Raw genomic sequence first — 23,024 nt, 5'->3', positions numbered from 1 at the left:
TTCTCATCTCGAATCCTAGACAATAAAACCACACGTTGCGAATGAAGGTATCATGAATATTAAAATCAATAATTGGGCACATTGCACCTTAAATATTATAGTATTGACAGTGACTTTTCCATATGAAATGATAAAATGTATGCAGCCTATTGACTCGAATTACTTTTTATTAATAGAAACAATTGTTTCACAGTAACGTTTGAATGAATAGCACCGTAAGTCCTTGAGCATAAATCTGTTCAGTTCTTTCAGAAATTGTTTCAGACCTTTTACTGGCTTTTTGGTTCAGAAAAGTTGAGAAACTCTGATTTATAGTATTACTGTAATGAGGATTCCAAACACACAACAGATACATATTCAAGTTTTGATAGTGGCATGATTTTTATAGGGAAATCCCAAGGATGAACTTGTTTGTTGAAAAAACTTTAAATGAAAACGAAAGTTCGTCACTTCCAAAGAACTTTCTAATTAAATCATCGTATATGATCAAAAATATTGAATAACTGTGCAATGTACACCTATTATTGATTTGGTCAGTCATGGCATCATTTTCTCTACATGACCCTTTCATGACCAGGATCATAAGGAGAAGAAGAAAAAAAATCTATGTAACGAAGAATTATTGCCTGCTAGTGGTAAAGTTAATCCATATATACTGTGTATACGGCACGCGGCAGCAGAGAAAAGGCACATAGAAAAGACAGTTTTGTTCACCTACCACCAGGTTACGTTTCAAAGTGGGGCTCGAGTGAAAGGCGCAAGCGCTGATATTTTCCTGCTTCTCCTCTCTCTCCCGTTTTGCCATCAGGATTCTGGTGGAGGGAAAAACACCTCAGTGGAATCGCTTCCATTCAGCTCTCGAAACGATTCCACACAATATATACTCTCCCTCTCTCTTGCCGAGAAATACTCTCTACGGGACTCTTATGAGAAAGGATTCAAGTCATCACTTTAATTACGATACTATGCTCCAATGCTACACAATACATTAATGTGACGACGGAATTTGGAATTTAACTCAATAAGTTGTAAATTTATTTTTATACACCGTTGGTGCATTTTAATTGCTTCAATTTGCGAGTGAATTGTGTTTTTAAATGAATTTTTAATAATGATATCGATGGACATGGCACAGTTTTTCAACGCGGGAAATGTACTCCGTATTCCACAGGTTCAACGTGTGTCATGTTGGACCTGCAAGTTCGATAATGATTGATCGGTAAGGGTTTTCCGTGAATGCGACAACTTAGTCGAAGTCGATCGTTACGTGGTCACGATTGATGTTCATGATTGATTGATTCATGATGTTCACGATGAAGATAACTTTTTTCAGGTTAGTTCTACTTTTTGCGTCGGTGGAATTATGTATATCCGAGGAAGTGTATTACACGGATACGGGGAACTTGACCAACGTCGTGCTCACGAGGGTCGTGCATACCAAGTACGGAGCACTCAGGGGATTCCTGTCTACTCCACTGGGTAAGAATCTAGAAACCGTGGAAGTGTACTTGGGTATACCTTATGCGAGCCCACCGGTATCGGCACTGCGGTTCATGCCGCCCGTGACCCCATCGCATTGGGGAGGAGTAAGACCCGTCATCCGGTTCAGTGCCGTGTGCCCTCAGAAACTGCCGAACATAAGCAACGAGGCCGAGGCATTGAAAACCATGCCCGCTGGTAGACTGGAATACCTGAAGAGATTGTTACCTCACCTGCAGGAACAGAGTGAGGATTGTCTTTACCTGAATCTCTACGCACCCAAGTATAGTAAGTGATTTCTAATAAATTTTATCTCCTGTTGATATGAAGAAAATAACTATTTCCTGAAGTTTCTGTTTCCATTTTACCTATTTTATTTTATAATTTTATTTCACAGACCACACACACAATGTATGCTTTTGTATATTACTAAATATATAATATATATATAGATAATGTTTGTATAACTTTTTCAGAGTATTCGAAATAGAAAAAAAACCAAGAGAATAAATAGTTACTTTTGTCTCCGTTTTAGTAATATTGCGAGATAGTTGTTCACTTTCATTTAGCAATACTAATCATGCGTATCAACTATTGTCCGAATATTTTGAAATTGGGGACGACGTCAGTTTACTATTTTTCAAATTTGGTTAAAATTGGCATTTTAAAAATAAATTTTAGAGACTTTCACATTTTTTCACCGTTTTCGTTTTTCGTCTTACAGTTATGTTTGAATTATATTTCAAGTTTCTTAATCTGAATTCCTGTCCCGTTTCATGTCAAATTATTTTCTTTCGAATTTCATATTTCTCTAAATTCATCCCCGTTTCATATTACTTGAGTTTCTTTCCAATTTCATGTTCCTTAAATTTCGTTCCAATTCCTGATCAATAAATTTCTTTTAAAAATCATGATCAATAAATTTCTTTTAAAAATCATAGTAAATAAATTTCTTTTAAAAATCATGATCAATAAATTTCTTTCTAATTTCATATTCCTTGAATTTCGTACCAATGTCATATAGTCCTTTAATTCCGTACCCATGTCATATATTCCTTGAATTCCGTATCAATGTCATATATTCCTTGAATTCCGTACCAATGTCATATATTCCTTGAATTTCATTCCAATTCCATGATTAGTAAATTTTAAAAATCATGATCAATAAATTTCTTTTAAAAGTCATGATCAACAAATTTCTTTTAAAATCATGATCAATAAATTTCTTTTAAAATCATGATCAATAAATTTCTTTTAATATCATGATCAATAAATTTCTTTCTAATTTCATATTCCATTAATTTCGTTACAATTTCATGATCAATAAATTTCTTTCTAATTCCATATTCCTTGAATTTCGTACCAATGTCATATAGTCCTTCAATTCCGTACCAATGTCATATATTCCTTGAATTCCGTACCAATGTCATATATTCCTTGAATTTCATTCCAATTCCATGATTAGTAAATTTTAAAAATCATGATCAATAAATTTCTTTTAAAAGTCATGATCAACAAATTTCTTTTAAAATCATGATCAATAAATTTCTTTTAAAATCATGATCAATAAACTTCTTTTAATATCATGATCAATAAATTTCTTTCTAATTTCATATTCCATTAATTTCGTTACAATTTCATGATCAATAAATTTCTTTCTAATTTCATATTCCATTAATTTCGTTACAATTTCATGATCAATAAATTTCTTTCTAATTTCATATTCCATTAATTTCGTTACAATTTCATGATCAATAAATTTCTTTCTAATTTCATATTCCATTAATTTCGTTACAATTTCATGATCGATAAATTTCTTTCTAATTTCATATTCCATTAATTTCGTTACAATTTCATGATCAATAAATTTCTTTCTAATTTCATATTCCATTAATTTCGTTACAATTTCATGATCGATAAATTTCTTTCTAATTTCATATTCCATTAATTTCGTTACAATTTCATGATCAATAAATTTGTTTTCCATTTCATACTCCTTGAATGTGTTTCAAAACTCATAACCTTTCGAACAAGAAAATTAAAGTTTTTCAAATTACATAATTTTCAGAAATGTAAATTAAATTATTTTTTTCGAATTTCATTTTTTTCCCATCAATACTTCGCATGCATCACGGTAAAATACTTCAATAACATACACGTATTTCATTAAACGAGATATGAAGATTATTTGAAATCTATTGAGATAAGGTCTTATTTTTTTGGATATTTTCATCCGTTTCTCTCTAGGCTCGTATTCATTAATTGAATTCTTCTTTGCAAATACCAAGAGCTTATTTTCAACCTAAAATCGAATGTTTGAGGATCGGCAAGTCCTTCAACATTTATAGTACCTCGTGACATTGTATTCGTGACACTGGATAATTTGATATGAGATATATATTTTTGCTTTTATACAGACAAAATAAATTCGTAAATGGTAATTCGTGCATTCAAGAGAATGGTTATATTGTACTACAGTATATTTCTTGTGAAAGCTGATGACATTGAATTTCGCTATTTAATATTCAGCCATCCCTATAAAATACTCCAGGTTTGTGCTTCGTTTTCTAGCTTATTTTGAAGAGTTATTACCAACACTGGCATTCCCAATTTTACTTGCTCCGTTAAAGACAGGTAGGTCTCTATTACGGCTCGGTAGAATGGGTTCCAGTCTGGAGTAGTGCCAGAAAATCCCCAACCACTAAATCTCAGATATAGGTGTTCAATCATTCAAACCTTTCAATCATCTTATTCTAATCATTGAAACACTGCTCTTTCTCTCTTTTTTTTTCCATAAAACCATATGTACTTTTTTGATTTTCTTGTGAAACAGTTTTGATTTTCACTGGGGACTCCAGGAACTGTGCTAGGTGGATTCCTACGTATGCGCTTTAGTATCACGCATGTTCAATAATACATAAAATCCCGATTATAACGACGGTATCGAAGATACCGTGCATTTTTGTGGTTATAACCTAGGTGGCGTTACAACCAATGTTGATGTTTTCAAGACATTTTTCAACGAACAATATAATCAGAGGCAAACAAAAACTGTGCGTGAAGTTCAAATTTACATTTGATTAAAGCAGATTTTGTCAGAGCGATCGTCGCGTGAATATGGCGAGAGTAATGCGTGCCTGATAAATGCTTTAAAGCAGGGGTGAGCACACCCTGTTCAGTGGAACCCTCGATGATAACGAGGCCGTTGTATATACAACATTTTTTTAAATATTTATCTAAAAAAATTTATGTTCCTATTGCCGTCTCAACAGCATCATAGCCCCAGGGCAGAATGAAAGAGGGCTTAGGCACCTCCTCTCAATCAGAAGCACAAAAGCTTGGAGGTAAAAAAATTGTCTTCCCGAGTAATTTTTAGTTATCACCTTTAAAAAGCATCAAAACTGACAGAAATTGTTTAAAATAACACATAAAAGGTATTTTTTTCCATATTTGAATTTTTTAACCGAAATATTGAACTTTTTTGTTATTTTTGGTCGGTTTTGGAGGGGGGGGGCATGGTCTCCCTATTCACCCCCCCCCCCTGCGTAGTGATCTCTGCTCTAAATATACATATTTATTGTTATAAATCATCGTGTCAAATCTTATCGTGGAATGGAACCCCTGTGCAACTGAGGTCCCCGCATTGGCCCTACAAGATGGAAGGACTGGCAGAGCTCCTGCCCGGTCCCGAGATTAATCTAATCATTTTTGTTTTTCACCCTATAAGTTCATGATACAGGAAGCTCGTGAAGAGCCTTACCTGGGAGCCCCCAAAATATCTAAGCTTAGGGCCCTAAAACAGGATGGGGGAGGGGGCATAGGTCTCCCTCCATGCTGTACCAGATTGAACTCATGTTTGGTACTCAAGAGGTTGGAGGTTCATCCTGTTGGGAGGAATGTTCACGAATCAAGAGCTTTGATTTGAGCTTTTGAACCATCACACCAGAGCTCTCGTACAACAACACTGGCATGTGCTTTAAATAATCATGCCTGAAATAATCATGCTGCTAATCATTGAATCGTAGGGTGTTTAACTGAGTTGTCGGGGTTTTTTTTTTACACTATAAATTCACTATAGAGGAGGTCTCACTAAACATCTCAGTCTAGTGAGGCTGTGCTCCAGGATGGGGGAGGGCACAATGAGCACAGAAATACTCGCGGGGAAAGGAATAATTTTATTCCTACATTAAATGTTCCCCTCAACTTTGTTTTCTTCCAGGTGGGGCATATTGTCTTTTATTTCACCTGCGCTGACTTGTTTCTGAGCATATAATTTCAATATCTGTGCAGAATCTCAAAATAATATGCTACCTTATACAAAAAAGTACAGGGGATTTTTTTTTCAGCGCCGCAAAAACCTACGAAAACGGAGAAGCATTCACAGTCATTTTCCAGACTTTAAACGTCTATATTTTAAACCACAGAAAAATGGTGTCTTTCTTAATTAAGTCTTAGTTGGTGCCTTTTGCTTTTGTCCATAACCAACAAAGGCGAAAAATATAATTTTACTATACAGTACAGGATGTACAGTCGAATCCCGTTATAACGAACTCCAAGGACCGGAGGAATCACCTCGTTATAAAGGAATTCCAGATTTTTGTATTGTTTCTATGTGAACTTATCTGGTGGATTAGAAAAGTGTTCGTTAAAACGAGATTTTCGCTATAACGGTATTCATTAAAACGGGAATCGACTGTATTATACTGGGAAACGTCATTCATCAAACTAGAACCCCTTCTGCCACCTATCAAATAAAAACACAACTGTTATGATTATTTAATTGCAGTTGAGTAACTGGTTTTTCATTAATGTGCTGCATGGAAAGAACAAATATGATATAATATTAGTAAATATTTTAAAAGCAATAATATTAGCTAAATTATTAAGTTTGCTTCAAACTTTTAACATTTGATATTTCTGGACAGTACAATAACATTGGAATTACTAGCAAAATGCTAAAATTTACATACTTATTTACTAAAAGGGGTATTTTGGCTAATAAATTTTTTTTACCCATTTGGTGGCTGTAACTTAGAAATACACCATTTTTCCATAGTTAATAAGTTTGCAAAATATGAACGTTTAGAGTCTGAGAATGACTAAGAATGAAAGTACTTCCGTGTAAATAGTTTCTGCTGCACAGAAAAACATTACATTGTATATGAAGTAGTCTGATAACGAAAAATAAAACAGATCCTTGGTGCCACCGAAATAAATGAAAAAATATCAGCTCAGTAGGATTTTTTTCCATCCTTTCAGCCTCATTTTTTCTCGAAATTCGAGGACCACTTAATTTTTAACTCTCCAAGTAGAGTTTTGCCCTACCCCCCCCCCCTCCGGATGCTGATTTGTCGTTTTGTGGCCTATGAGTGTCTAGTTTTCTTGACTACTCATTCCTCCAAATTAGAAACAAGGACTGTAACCTACTTAGCCCTCCCCTCCTATTAAATAAATATGTCTGTATGTCGCTATCTGTCGGTCGTTCACATGCTTTTACACCTTCTACAGAGAGAGAGGGGTCACTGTTTCCTTCCATTACTCTCAGGTCTGTTTTTTTTTTCACTCACATACTTGCACACTGTTTTTGTCACTCACATGTTTCCACATTCTAGGTTAGTCATTCAAGAGATCTGGGAATTTTTTTAAATCTGACACTTTCTCGTTAAAATTCCAAACAAACAACAACTTTGCGAATATCAGCAACAAAAAAGTTTTATTCTTTGAAAGCTCTCTGGGATCTGTTATTTTTAAGGATTCCGCATGACGTTTGATCATACGGAATCCCAAGAAACCGTTATGGAACCCCAGGTTCAGCGAAACACGAGTTGCAAACCCGTGCTTTAAAGATTCTTCAACATCAGACCGTTCAGTGTAGCCGCGGATTAAACGATGACTCTGAATGCAGCGGCGGGTCGAAAAAGTTTTACTACCATAGGATTATGGTGACAAATTTAATCGAGAAAAATACGTGAAATTAGGATTATTAATATGGAACATATCACTGATTCTCGCTAAACGTATTGTGAAACTTCGGCGAAAACGCCAAATATTGCTTATAAATTATTCTTGATGAGAATCACAAAGCTACAGCAAGTCTGCTAAAATGTATTTCACGGGAATAAAATAAACTTTGCAAACATATCAGAGAGAAATTATTTTGCCTTAGTCATTATAACGTCATTTATAAATCATGAAAATTACCTTCACTCTTGATTTTAGTAAAGATTGAGAATTAAAGCAATCTTCGTTGAAAAAAAAGACACATACACACGCACGTGTGTTGTGTCTTTTGCTGTTAGTAGTAAATGAAAAATCTTCTGTACAACAAAACATTTATCAATTTTTTTTCTAACTTGAAAGTTTCCTCCCCCCCACCCCCCACATTACACATAATCCATTTACGCTTTACTCTTCTTAAAATGTGCAAATTCGTTCCTACATCAAACCGTAACGAACTCTTTCCCGATGAAACGAATTTATAGTGAAATGTCACGTTTCTAAGCGAATCTCGTATATGTTATTACGGTTTTTATTTCCCTACAGAGACTCTTTAACTATTAAACATGCATCTAGAAGGCGTTAAGGGATAGAGCAACCTTTTTCCCGATGGCTGAACATCATCGTCTAAGACGCGACGGGTTTTCAATTCCTTGTTTATACATTCCCAAGAAAAGACGAAGGAAAGTCAAAACGCATCGACGGAGAAAGTGGTTTTAAGGGAGTATTTGAAGAACGGGTAGGTGTTCGTTTCCCAGGGTAAATGGGTTATCCGGCGGATAATGTACGTGGTCGATGTTCAGGGGGGAAAAAAAGTGAGGGGGGATACCCAAGATGAGAGCACGAAATGAAACGACTTGTGATAATCTTACGACACCATGAGAGGGGGGAGGATATTCGCTTATCCCTCCATTCCCCTCCTTCTAGTTTCTAAAAGACATTTTAACGTCTTGTCCCTAGAATATTACGCGACATGTTAAAATATATTAGAGACTTTTTTCGCTTTTCCTATCCAGACACCATGTAATAATATGCCCGTTGAGAAGCGCCTCGTGGAATCTTAAAGATGTCAAATGAGAGACGTTTAAGATGTCCTTAAGGACCAAAATGAGAAAAGATGTCGCAGCTTGAAGCAACGAAGGAGGATGTATACATATATATATTAAAAAAAAAGAAGAAAGAAACAACCATAAGCAACGAGAATTAAAAGACGCTTCAACATTGGAGCCTGTAATGTTGCTTTTATGTAGTACTTTGCCTGAACCGAGCTATTTATTTCACTTTTAAGCTACGGTCGTAAAGTTTTTACTATGGGGAATTTTCCTTTCATTTCCATGACATTGTTTCCAAACTTAATAATGATATATCGCGTGTTAAATGGAGGATTTAAGGAAATTGCATTTTATTCGGAAAACTTTATAGATCTTGAATTTCGCTGTGTTTTGGTTTTTTTTTTCTTTGGATTACGGTCTTCAAAAATATCTAATTATGTTCGAAATTTATTCCATCAGCGCGAATCTATATATAAATTTCGTCACTTTACTTAAAACTACCAAAATATACTTGGCGCGCCGCTTAATGCGATCACATCTGATTTCGTGATTTGTGATACCAATAATCGATTGATTACTGGACAGGTTAAAGATACAATGGAGTAAGTCACAGCCGCTGTGGTGGTCGAGTGGTCATAGTGACGGACTCGCATCGCCACGAAACGGATTCGAAGGCTACCGCGAACACAGTGGTGGTCGGCTGAAGTTGGTTTTCTGTAATTCCTGACTTCGAGGGGCGAATGCGAGCGGATCAACCCGTTAATAAGTCTCATCACAGAGAGCAACAGGCCTACAATGGCACAAATATTCAATCATTACGCTTTATTCACAAATTGAAATATAGATGGCAGCTCTAAAAATTCGCACACAAAACTATATACGCATTCAGACTATATATATTAGGCATATACACACTCACACTTCCGAGAATATAGTATGTTGTCAATGGCGATAGATCGGAGTTGTGCTCGATTTGAACGAGTGTGCAAGCATGTGAATGTCGAAAAAAACCATAGTTTTGTGAGAGACCGATGTGGTTTTTTTCCCCCGTAAACATATGAGTGACTAAAAGAGTGACTGAGAGGCATAGGTGCACTTTCAGGATTGGGGGGGGGGGGAAGTCGAACTAAGCTGTTTATGCACAGTGTGGTGAATTCGAAGGAAATTAAACTAGAATGGGACAAGGGCGGCAAAACCAAAAATGCGCTTCTGTCTATGATATTAGTCAATTCAGTATTCAACGAAAGTAGTAACGATACCCGAATGACAATATTGCACGTGATTCTAATAAGCGGTGTCTTCTGCATTTAAATTCCGTTAATTTCATATTCAACTAATTTTTGTGTTTTGTCCTTTCCTGTCAACTTGAGATTTTTACATCGTTTCAATATTTGAATTTTGTTCTAAATTCATCTATAAATATAATAAAATATAATAAATATATTGTCGTTTTGAAATAACATCGTCTCGTCTGTCTGACACTGTAATAGTAATATTCAATGTCATCGGTTTTGTTTTTTTAAACTGTGTTATAATAACCTTTTCTAGTGATATGCGACTTGATTAGGGATTTTATGGGAACCATTGGTGAAACAATATTAATTAATTCATTGTTGAAAATTGTTATTCTACAGAGAGCACACATTATTGCAGAACTTTTTTTTACTAAAAATCTTGTTAAAAATTGTCCTAATACTGATAGTATTAGTGAACATTATTTTTTAACTTTAATGATTGATGAAATATTTTGTTCATTTAAAAAATGGGGGACAGTTAATTTTTTTCCATGAATTGGTGAACATAAATTTTTTTTTTTGGTTGAAGCTCTGTTCCAAAACTTGAACGTGAATTAACAAACATGACGTAATTCACGACACACTTGACACGCTTAAACATGAATTTTAAAATGTTTTATATCCGACGCATTGTATAAAAACACATTTTGATTACCAGTTAAATGTATTCTACTCTATATGTACCGTTAAAATAGTTTTTTACTTCAAACATTATTGAATCTTTTTTTTATTTCAAGTATTATTGACAATATATTTTGAACTTCAATCATTAATTTGAAATATTTTTTCTCCTTTTACATATTGTTGAATTTTTTTTTCATTTTATTGATTTTCAAAAATGAATTTCGATTCAAACAATGTTAAAACTGTATTCTGCATTCACAAGAAAAAATTGCAAGAAAAAAGCATGTACGTAAGGGTGAGTTCACCAAATTTTCTTAAGAATTAATTTTTACAATGTTGGGGAAAAATAATTTTTTATTGGAATTTATGTTTTTTTTCTTTGAAGCAATATTGGCAATAGCTTTCAAAAAATTAAAAAAAAAACCTTAGTAAAAAATATTTAGTATTAGAAGTAGGACTGGGCCGATTAATCGGGTTGGTTAATCAATTACTTGATTAGCGGAACATAACAGTGGTCCAGGATGGTGAATTCGAATGGTAATGTGTGTGTGTGTTGGTTTTGTTTGTTGATACGTGTGACGAAAGCCAACATTACAAAAATGATAATGTTGTTATGAATGTTTTTATCTTCTCTTCTTAATATGTTTTTATATTATTTCCTTAACATTATGTTTTGTTATAATGTTTTTATCTTCACACTTATTGTAATTTAATTCAAATTTTAGTGTAAAATACGTGTAGTGCATGTATGTAAGGGCGAAAATAATTAATTGGTTTAATGAAGAGAAGAAAAAATATACATTTTTCCATATTTATTATATTTTCCATTTTTATTTGGGAATTATAATTAATTACAGATGAAGTGATAAATGTAGTGGAATTTCAAATCAAGGTTTCTTTATTGAGACAACCGGTGATTATGCATAACCACCGCACCAATGTTCACTTTTAAATACACACACGCAGTAACATATACATTTCAACATAATCATTTATTGGAACTAATTGCGACTGAAGTCGAACGTCGTATAAATGTGAAAGTCGTATAAACGAGGTTCTGCTCTACATCGTGCCTTCCCATTAGCTGACACTCCCCGTTAGCGGATTTTTGACCCTATGGGTGTCCGTTATCCAGAGGTTCTACTGTATTGCTGAAATAAAAAGCCTGTTAAAAAGGCGAGTTATCTCGTCAGTGCCGATGATAGAATTAACCAAATTCACCTATACTTAACCATGCTATTTAACGTAAAGTTCATTGTATCACTCGATCGTCATCTGTTAATATTATGCATGACGCGTTAAATGGGACTCATTGTACAATTTTAGGTACAGTGTAAACTCGAGCAAACACGTATGGACTATGGTCGAGTCCTGAATGAGAAACCGAATTCGAGTTAGATAATGGTTTTCTAAATGGACGCGTTTCCTGTATTGTATTGAGATTTGTGCCTACATCGCGACTTTCTCTACAGAGCGGTTTTAGGAAGTCCTTGCATTCGACCGGTATTTACTGTGTACAATGTTCCTATTGAAACCATTTCACCTTGAGAATGGACATTTTCGTAAACCCTTTGGATAGTGCTCTCCTGAAATTATTCCCGGTAGGTTCGCTGTTGAATATTCAAAGCAAATACTATTCACAGATACGGCACATTTGAATACACTATCTATCTATCTGATAGATATGCGCATGGCGTAAGGTTGATTCTCATTCCAGAGATCAATATTATTCTTGTATTTATGAGTGAGTCTGTCTGCAGGATGTTTGAGTATAAAATATGTATGCTTATGTAAACTTTTCTGTTCCGAAAAACTGAAACTTCATCCAACATCAGTTTCTAAGATAGAATAAAAAAATGTAAATGCATTTCAACATATAAAACCCAAGTTTTAGTCCTTTTTCCGACTGAACTCATACGGAATTACGCATTATTTACGGCTGGGGATTCCGAAATTTCAATATATTTAATTCACTTCGAACAGACAAAAAATATGGCGGAAGACGGTATCGGAATACTTTCGTTTTCCAGGATATTACGAACAAATGGAATAATTTATGGTCCTCGGGTGAATCCATGAAATCACGTAGTTTTACGACTTTTCTAGCAAAGTTCTACGAGAATAAACCCTTATCGGCAGCCTGCCAAGACTGAGATACCACGGTATAGGAAATAAATATATATATATACACACACACACACACACAGAGTGGAGAGAGAAAGGTCGGTTCTTCCAATGAAGTTCCACAAAAGCTTTGTTTGGTTTTAGTTCAATAGTTCTGGTCATCTTTCTAGGCCCGGAGGTTAAATTCCGTGTGCTTTGAAACTTTTGCAAGATTGAACGAAATCTTGTCGATTAGGTGAGCTCGAAATTTGCACTTAGTCCCAACAACGACACGCTGAATGGTTATTCGTGCTGACCCACTTGTTCATCCAAAAAGCCATTCAACCTAAATGTTTTCCTAAGTTTATGACCGTGAGTTTTATCTTTAGTAAGGTGATGCCGAATCATGGTAGACATTAATTCCCAGAAGAGAATAGCCATTTCAATTAATATATCATAAAAACTGAAGACGATGAATAGGTTAATGATAAAAAAGTGCCATTGCATGTTCTCATATTATGTATATGGCAATAGATACAGGGTGCCCGGGCTGAAAGTATCAAAAAGTAATGACATACTGCTAGAACCGCATTGCTTAGTTACGAAATCACTTCCGTCCAAACGAATGTTGTTATTATTATTTTTTTATCAAAATTTCCTATCAAGGTAGCGCATGCGTGCTGTCGACAGCTGCTTTGAGACGCTTTTCAGCATAGTACGTGATGCAGGCACAATAAAGTGTGGAGTTGTTTGCTTCTGAATTCGGAAGGAAGATGGCAGCAAATCTGAAACACGTTATAGACATTACTCACGTGGAGGAACTTGTCCATGTTACATAGATCGTACACGACGAATTCCGACACGCACTGCCAATTCGTTGGAAGTTCCTCAGACAAATGTTTCAAAGGTACATTTGCCAATTTTCTTTTACAACATAAAGATACAGTAAAACCCCTCTCTTAATGGACACCCTTCCGATGCGGTCTACCCTCTTCTACGGCGATATAATTATAATCTCCCCTTTCATAATAAAAGTATGCATTTCAAACCCCTGCTTAACGGTTAGCCCTCTTTTACGGACTGTCTTTTTTGTCCCACCGGTAGGAGAGGTTTTATTGTATTTAACTAATATAATTGCAAAACATGCTGAAGTGCACAGTCTTCTTATGCGAACATTAATATTAAGAAAACAGACGTTCTATCATTGCGTTCGTTTTTCTCTTGTACCCATTTCCTATTACTATTTATACCCATTGTACCAAAGTACATTTGAAATGGTAGAAGAATCTCGTTGTCTTGGGTTATTAAAGTCTTTTAGTGTTTCTATGGTCTTTGCACTTTTTTACTGCATTGCATTCGCTGATATAATGCCGCACAACGGGAAGAATCTTCATTTTTCATTATATTTTACTCACGGACAGGGCTCCTGCCCAAGGATTGAGACGATTTCTATTATTTATTGTTCCCTTACAATATAAATTCATTACAGTTGTGCCCCGCGGGCATGACCAAAGATCCCGTTGTAGGGGTTCCTGCTGGAGGATGTAGGGGGCAATTATTTTACCACATAAATTCGACGCTCGTAATAACGACCCCACATTAAAGCGACCATTCCGTTACAACGACCGGTAGGATGTCTCAAATGTTTTCATAGAACGAATAATCTATGCTTTTCCTTTCGATATAACAACCTTCCAATGTAACACCCGACGGGACGACGGGGGTCGTTATAAAGAGCGTCTACTGTATCATGCTTTCGAATGAGCAAAAAATAATTTTATAGTTGGCAAGTAGAGAAGTTTTATGACTTCAGTATCGTACATACACAAAATTGAAATCAAAATTGAAGTTATGAAATTTTATTTTGTAATGAGTGCCGTTGTTGTTTTCAACAAAATGAATTCATTCAATGTCAAATGCGATCGGCATCGAAAAGATGTATCACGTATGTATATTACATTGTTCGGAATTTTGCGGCTATTCGTGTTTTTGTTTGTTTCTTTTTTTTCATTACGCACATGCAATCTCTTCGCGAATATCTCAACGTCATTACACTTCAACCCTTAACAGTGGAACTGCCAAGTGAAAATGAAGTCACGAATATCATATAGCCACAAACGTGTTTTTTTTGAAGTCACAAAAAATGGGATTAGCCTTTGTCAAAACGAGACCATTTTTCCAAAAATTCCAGAAAAAGAAAAATCCATCAATTAGGAGTTTACTGCAAATGTAGGTCGAATTCACTGAATAGATGCAGTTTCATGAGGTTTCTGTGAAGAAAAATAAACTTCGTTGTATTTTTTTTAAACTTTTGCGGTCAAAATGATCGCTTTCAGTCATTCTATAGGTAGTTTAGTTCTAAATTCCCGTAATGCTATTGTTAATTTCCCTTTATACGTCGCATTTCGCTATATAGAAATATTTTTAGTGGGTTTTCTGGACGAATAAGATTTTCTAATGGACAAGATTAGGGATATTTGGGATATTAGGAATATATTTATTGTAACTGATAATATTATCAAAGGTACATTTTTATAGATAAAATGATTTCAATCTCTTTCGCTTATTATTATTATTTTTATTCTATTCATTCATGTTTAAAAAATTAATAATTCAATTTTATTTTGATGTATTCATATTACTTGTGTTGTATCTTCGATGATAAGTGGTTATAGTGACGGACTCGCTATGCGAGGATCCGGGTTCGAACCCCACAGTGGTGGTCGGCTGAAGTTGGTTTTCTGTGGTTCCCAACTTCAAGGCGCAAATGCGAGCCGATCTCCCCGTTAAAAAGTCTCGCCACAGAGAGCAACAGTCCTACAACGATAAATCATTCAATCATAACACTTCACTCATAGTTAGAAAAACTGGTGGCAGATGGCAGCACTACACACATAACAAGCATTACAGAGAAACAAAAACTTCACGTCAGGTTTCACTACACGTACACGCACATTCCCGCATGTACCGATTCGTTGGGGGTTCCGCGGGGGGGGGAGGTGTGGGCGGGGTGCATGTGTGGTGTAGCAGTAGTAGGTAGGGCTCGGGGATCCATGATGTTCTTAAGTCAGCCAGCTCGTTGGGCAATTTGCCTGTTGTGGCGTTGTATTTGTATATTATTTAAGGGGGTCACGTACCTCTTAACATGGGGGAAAAGTTAAAATATCATTAAAAAATACTATTTAATCATTGATTTATATTAGAAAATTTTTCACATATTTTTGATTAAATATTCGATCTTATGCTGGTATGAAATTTTACATATCTTCAATACTTAATTTTTTAATTGTTTTCAAAAAATGCATTAAAAACAGATTGCGCGCATGATAAAATGATATGAAATCAATGTAACCATACAATATTGAAATTAAAATGAATAAAACAGTACATTTCATAAAATTAACTAGAAGATTGTAATGACATTGACTCATTCTTATTTAAAATTTAAATTTTCGAAAATTAAAAAAAAAAATATATATATATATATATATATATATATACATATTTTTTTATAAATCAAATATATTTATGAATGGATCGAACATCGTTTAGTTCATTTCATGAAATGAATCGTTTTCTTCATTTTAATTTCAATATTGAATGATTACATTCATGTCATGTCATTTTATCATGCGCGCAAGCTGTTTTTAATGTACTTTTATTCGAAAATTTTGAAAAAATTAAGTATTGAACATAAGTAAAATTTCATACCAGCATAGAATTTTTAATCATAAATATGTGAAGAAATTCTAATAAATCAATGTTAAGAGGTATGTGACCCCTTAATTAAAAATAATGGTTCAAGTACGTGTTTGTCTGAATAAAATCGTATAAGTAACTCTGGAAACTTTTACGCTATGAAGGGTTTTAAAAATGTATCTTCACTTTTCACAACTTTCTTCTCTTCCATAAAGAAAATGATTCGAGTTACTAAAAAGTATAAATTCTTCAAGTTATTGAATATATTAAATTACACCAGGGTATTTTATGATACGCTCTCGCGTCTCCGTCCATGTATGTATAGATGGGATGGATGAGACACGGGCTGGAAAAATCCGAAGACTATTATGATTAACGGAAAGTAGATTTTCATGTAGAATTTTATTTCACACACAATGCGGTGTTCCATAGCGAAATCTATAAAATCATTTTCCTCACAAAAATAAAAGAAAAGAATTATCTTTCCGGAAGAAGATAAAATTTCCAGGAGAAGAGGTTGTTTGGGAAAACTTCGTGTCATTTATTACCTCAATTTCGGCTTCGTGCCAACCTCTAAAAATATCTCTTGCCTGGACACTAATGAAGAGCTATGGAGGCAGAAGCACAAACTTATAGCTCCATTTTATACTTAACGATTAAGCCGCGAAGGATGTGCGCGCGTAGTAATGCCCTATACACAACCACCTTGGCGTTTTCATGGCTTCCTTTTCGTTCCACGGCCACAGAAGAAAAACGTCCAACACATACACACAAAACCATGATATGGTGTTAACGAATGCAGGGCAGCTTCTCCAGACAAGAGGATATATATGGATATCGAGGCACATCTGCTTTTATCATGGAACTAATGGATGATAAAAATTTAAGTCTTGAAAATTCGTCTAATGATCATGGTGAAACATTAAGTATAGTAGCAATTTGAAACCATAATGGTCCGAGGAAATTTTATGAGAATGTTGGAATCCAAATTTTTCGAGAGAAATGGAGTATGTGCATAATTCATGGTAGAATATGCTGCGTGCTTCCTTTTTAGATACGACGTTACTTGCGGGAAATTTTCGGATAAAAATTATGATGCTGTTAAAACTGGGGGCAAAAATGAATTTCGACCCACCGTGTATAATCCACAATTAATTTCAGTATACGGTGCACACGTTCTTGATTATTTCTTGCGCTAATGGTGTCAATTTCTCTCGTCTAATCAGTTTGGTTACGCGACATCCGATTACATGGACATAATATCGTACCTGATTGCGTTTCATGAAAATAACTATGTTTTTTTCTTCATTGGTTGATGTTCGGGAAACTTGTACATTGAGCATGGTATAAATCTTGAAACACTTGAAATAGTTTTAATATTATTGCATTCCAGCTGATGTTTTTCGAGTGCAAGAGATAAGAAATGCGTAACCTCACAACTCTTGATGTTGTTTCAGCTACACAGGGTGAACGTGACCTGTTCTGCCAAACTAAAGAGATAGACGAGCCTAAGTGGAACATCAAACATCCCATCAACCCTGTCACGAACCGTTTTGGAGTAATGGTGGTTAATCGATTATGGCTAAAAGTCTGAATCAAGTCAAGTCTGAAATATCCCAAACTTTTTTGAAGTTTTTGGAAGACATACACGCAAACCAATCACATATTTAATAATAGCAGAAAAAATCCTATAAGTCAACATCACTTTCATCAGAATATCTGGATTTAATGGTGAGCCACACGTGCTGAAAGATTGGCGAAGTTCAAAATGAAATTGTCGCAAAAGGTTTTGATTGCCAATTCCAAAAATGCCCTACTAGCTACTTTTCGACTGCGCCAGCTTTTAATCGAGCCGACAATAAACCAAATCGACGTTCTAGTTCAGGAGAATGTTAGCCTTTTGCTTGCAATACATCACCGAAATCAGCGTTTTCGAAGTAGACATTCATGTAGATTTTGGTGACAATTCGATTTTGCACTACGCAGTTTGCCATTTAATCCAACTATCTTGATTGGAAGGGGGGGGGTGCCACCTAATAGGACTTTTTCTGCAAAATCAAAATGCCGCGAAAATCTGTAACTGCCAATTCTGAATTTCGTCGAATATCCACGATATGATTTTCGTAGCAACCGAGAGTTCTGTCAAACACCTATAGAAGTAGGCCTGCGCACGAACTTCGTGACGTCACTGAAGAAGGCCACATCTCACCTATAGCCATTGGATATACTACAAAAAAGAGGTGAAGTTACCCTGTTATATTCAATGACTAGGTGAGATGGTCTTCTTCAGTGACGTCACGAGCTTTGTGCGGAGTCCTTCTTCTATAGGTGGTGTTGGTTCAGCGTTGGTAACCGACCCAAGTGGCAATTCTCAGTCAGCGTGATATTTTATCCTCAGAAGACGGCCCCCGTAGCACGGCGAAATACGTTCGGAATTTCGTATTCCCCGTGCATTTGCATTTGTCGCTGTTTCTCCGTTTAATGATCAGTAGTAATGTTTTTCAATTTATTTACTTATTATTATTATTTTAATTTTGATGAAGTGTTTTTACATGTACATTTTTGTATATTCAAGGGTGATTAATCAAGAGCGCTCAACCTTTTAGAGAATGCGGGTCTTTTGATTGGTTTAAATACGTGTCGTGGGCCACTTAAGTGACTTAATATGCCTGTTAATATGCCGTAGATCACTTAGTGATCTGGAAATGTGTTGTGGACAGCTGAAATGCTCTAGAACTGTGCCGCGGGTCACACAAGTGATATGGGAATGTGCCGCGTGTGTCAATTAAGTGATGTTGAGCTCTACCACGAGTTACTTCTGTGATCTGATAAGTCGCGGGTGACTTGAGTGATTTTTAAAGGTGTCGCGGACACTTAAGTGTTTTTTATATGTGTCGCGGGTTACTTAAGTGACCTTTATATGTGCACCGGATCATTTAAGTGGTCTGGAAATGTGTCGCGGGTCAGTTAAAGGATCTGGAAATGGGTCGTGGTTCAGTCACGTCACCTGAAGGCATGTTACGAATCACTTGAGTGATCCTTGAATGTGCCGCTTAGTTCATTTTCACAAAATTTTATTTCAAGTCGCTGGTCACACGAGATGATCCCGCGGGCCATAGGTTTAGCGCATATGGCTTAAATCGACAACAGTGTTCCGTTAAGAAGTAAAAAGTCTTTAGAGATGCAGGTGGTGGAATGAAATAAAGGGTTGCGGCACTTAAACGTCCCAAAAAATATTCAACAGTATCATTACAAACTAACTTATATTTAATTATTCTACTTTTTTAAATTCAAAATAACAATAATAATGAAATTGTCCCCTGCTCGAATTCTTCTCTAATCTGTGAAAGTTGTGCCCAATTCAACAATGAGGACACATTAGCATATCCTTACAGGATTGATTATTCTGTGGAACCTTTTGTGCATTCATTTCGAGGATTGCGGTTCTCTCACTGTTATTATTGTACGTGGAAAAAATAACACTTTTTACTTATTTTTTTCATAGTCTTTTTCCAACTGAAATATTAATTTCTGTGTGTTTCGTGCGATAAAGAAAGTCTACAAATATGAGTGAACGGCTGAATACATTGCATTAGGCTTCGCAGGAACAAAATGGAACCTGCTAAAATGTTCGCTTTTATCCTTTTTATCCTCGATAAATCTGCTTAATGAAGTTAAATAATTAATGAATGCATATTTTTTTCCTGTTTAGTTTATTTAAGACAAAGGTAAATAATTATTCGTTAATTGAGTAAATCACTCCACGGTTGAATTCTCTTGTTAATTGCGAATAGTCTGCAGTATTTTTTATTGTTATTGTATTTAATTTATTCTACGGAGAGTTTCTTTCTTTCTCTTTTTTTTTTGGTAATATGGAAAGTCATTTGAAACGCACGTATTTCGGGAGATGTGCTGCGTTAATACACACACACACACACATACAAAATTCGATCACCGTGAAAAACTTGGCTGATGATAACAATTGTTAGAATAATAGTCACTGAATTATTCATGACTTTCTCTTTTGAATAAGTGAGTTCTCACATATAAACTCTCGTACTTTATCTGGAGCTGCGTTATAATATTGGTTTGAGACTTTTTTTTGCCGTGGAAATACATTTTTCTCATTAGGGTATTTTTCTTATATATAATTTCATATTTTTTTTTAGATATGTAATGTGAATTTTCCTTCGCTCCCATTCCACCTCTGTAATTCAGTTGTGGCGGCGCTGCTGTAGCGATAGAGAAAAGTATGTCACACGTTTATGTTTGTTTTTTCCTGCAAGAAATTGCTAGTTAGATGCTGTAGTGTGACCGTTTGTCATTTTATCTCTGCTTTACGTTAAATAGTTACTTGATTGTTAAATGATAAGTAGTTCATGCTTTCAAACAATATCTCTGCATAGACTGCCAACAATTTTTTTATACGTGAAGAAGGAAATGCAGATTTTTTTTGCATTCTAACATAGAAAAAGATAATATTTGCTAAATCTTGAGTTTTCTCTATTATGATTTCCACCTCTGAGCATACTGAGTATTTAAATACTGAAGTCTGAAGTTATTTTAGTGTTAAATATATACAGAGTGCCCCACAGGTGACTGACGGTTTTCAAAATGGGTTTGCAAGACAGATATTGAAGTTCATTCTTGCAGAATGTGAATGTGCAAGAGAATGTATACTTACTAAAATAATAACAACTAACATTTTACACGGACACCCTGTGCTCAAAAATCAAATTAAAAAATTACTCTCCTGTCTCTCACTCCTGATGCCAAGGGAAAAAAATTCACGTTTTCAAGTGCAATATTTGCAGAGAAAACTGAATTAAAAAATCGGCGAAAAGTTGGGAAAGAAGCGTTTTCCGTTAGTTTTAATTTTTCTTTCACAACTTTCCCGCAATTTCTGAATTCAAATTAATGCGAATATTGCACTTATAAACGTGATTTTTCTGATCAGTAGAGAAAGGGCAATAACTTTCTAATTGGGTTTTTGGGCCCAGGGTGCGCGTATAAAAAGTTGGTTTCTACTATTTCGGTAACTATACATCCCTTTGCAACATGAATGACGTATCTGAAGTTCCTGACTTTGCGCATTTATATTCCGCAAGAATGACTTTAATATCTGTCACCGATTTCTTGCAATCCCGTTTGGAAAACTATCAGTCGTTTCTGTTAATGGTGCTTTTGACCTTAACCCTTTAACACTAGAACGACCAATAACGGTCAAAACGACCGCAAGCTGACTTTCACTATGAAATTTCGATTAATGTTTTTTTAATGTAGATATGAATGTAGGTAAGCAATGGAATATAAAAATTAGATTTTTCCAAATAAGTTTTATATTTAAATTTTATTTTTACTTCGCCTCTCTCAAGAAGCACGCGTATGTGTAAATTTTTTAACGGTTTTTAAAAGTTTTAAATGATATTTAATGATTTTTTTTCTTTGAAGTATAGACTTGAGGTATACGTAACGATATCTAATTAATTATATAATTATTTTTTACTTTTTTAAGACCATTTGAACATACAATAAACAAGAAACAATCGAAAAAAATTAATGTTAAATTAAATGCCTATCAACAGAGAACGAGGCATGTTTGGCTCAGGTTTGAGAAAAAGATAAATACCTATACCTAAAAGTATTTATACCTAAAAGTTTCAACAAATAAAAAAATGTATTTACATTCTAAACATTATAATTCGTTACATTAAAAATACATTTTCCACGTACAGATTTTTTACGCATTGAAAATTTATCTCTTGTTTTGTAATTGCGTAGTGAGACCTGATATCATTGCTTTTTTCCTGGTACAGTAGCTCATGTTGTTGTTGTTAGCAAAATTCTGATTCCTGAACAAATCAGGGTCTCTTAGCATTTTTAGCTTATTTCAACAAGAAGGAAATTGGCTCTTTCAAAATTTTAATTACTTTTTTCACAAATCGACCAAGTACTATTTCTTGAGGCTACGTCGGATGTTGAGGAAAACGTACACTGGAAAATTAATGATAAGCGCACGATATGTTTCCGTGCCATATGATCAACACTATACATAGTTTCGTTGTGAAAAACTCACTTTCAGAAATTTTTTTTTCTCACTTTGAGAATATATATTACAATATATCATTGCATTGAATGGAAGAATATTTTCCTTTTACTTACCATTAAAATGTAACGTCTTCATGTGTAAACGCGTCAAATGTATTTCATATAAAGGGGTCCCGGATGAATTTCACTAGAAACTTCTTTCCGATCTTTTATTATTATTCCTATCAAGGTAGTTCAGCAAGTAATGGATGAAGTAAAACAATAATCACGAGCTCCAATTTTTCTACTAGCTTTCAGATAAGATTCAATGATTTGCATTACTACATTTTGGCAATATTAGTATTTTTATTTTCTAATTATTCGATCATTAAGAGCGCTTTCAATTAGCCGAAGTGAGCATGTCTATATTTGTAGAAATTTGATGAAACAATTTGATGGAATGTTTGCTGTTCGTGGCTATGAAAGTGCCAGACAAATTGAGTGATGACGGTCTTTATAGGTATAACTAAAATTATCCCGATATTAAAAAAAAAAAAATTATGACAGTAAAACATCTTAAGTAAAATATAACTAATTTTAGGAAAAATCGTGAAATTACATTATTCTGAACGATTCTGGTTCATCGTAAAAGTTGAGCGAGAAGATCGAAAATGGTCAAAATGACCGGCGTGGTCCTTCTAGCGTTAATCAGCAAAGCAGAAATCCTTATAAAGAATGTTTTTTTAGG

At 34.8% G+C, this 23,024-nt stretch overlaps 1 protein-coding gene across 1 annotated transcript in view; it reads left to right on the top strand.

The window, feature by feature from the left end:
* Positions 1-809: 809 nt before the first annotated feature.
* Positions 810-23,024, top strand: part of LOC149089923 (neuroligin-4, X-linked-like) — a 146,950-nt gene continuing 124,735 nt past the window's right edge. The window contains exon 1 of the mRNA XM_089231066.1: positions 810-1,767. Within this exon, the coding sequence (XP_089087192.1) occupies positions 1,302-1,767 (466 nt within the window). The 5' untranslated portion in view covers positions 810-1,301. The remainder of the gene's footprint in view (positions 1,768-23,024) is intronic.

This window comes from Pholcus phalangioides, unplaced genomic scaffold (assembly GCF_987345545.1).
Source record: "Pholcus phalangioides strain wild (caught in Gottingen) unplaced genomic scaffold, Ppha-v1.0 ptg000001l_1, whole genome shotgun sequence".
NCBI lineage: Eukaryota > Metazoa > Arthropoda > Arachnida > Araneae > Pholcidae > Pholcus > Pholcus phalangioides.
This window is presented reverse-complemented; position numbering and strand designations above follow the sequence as displayed.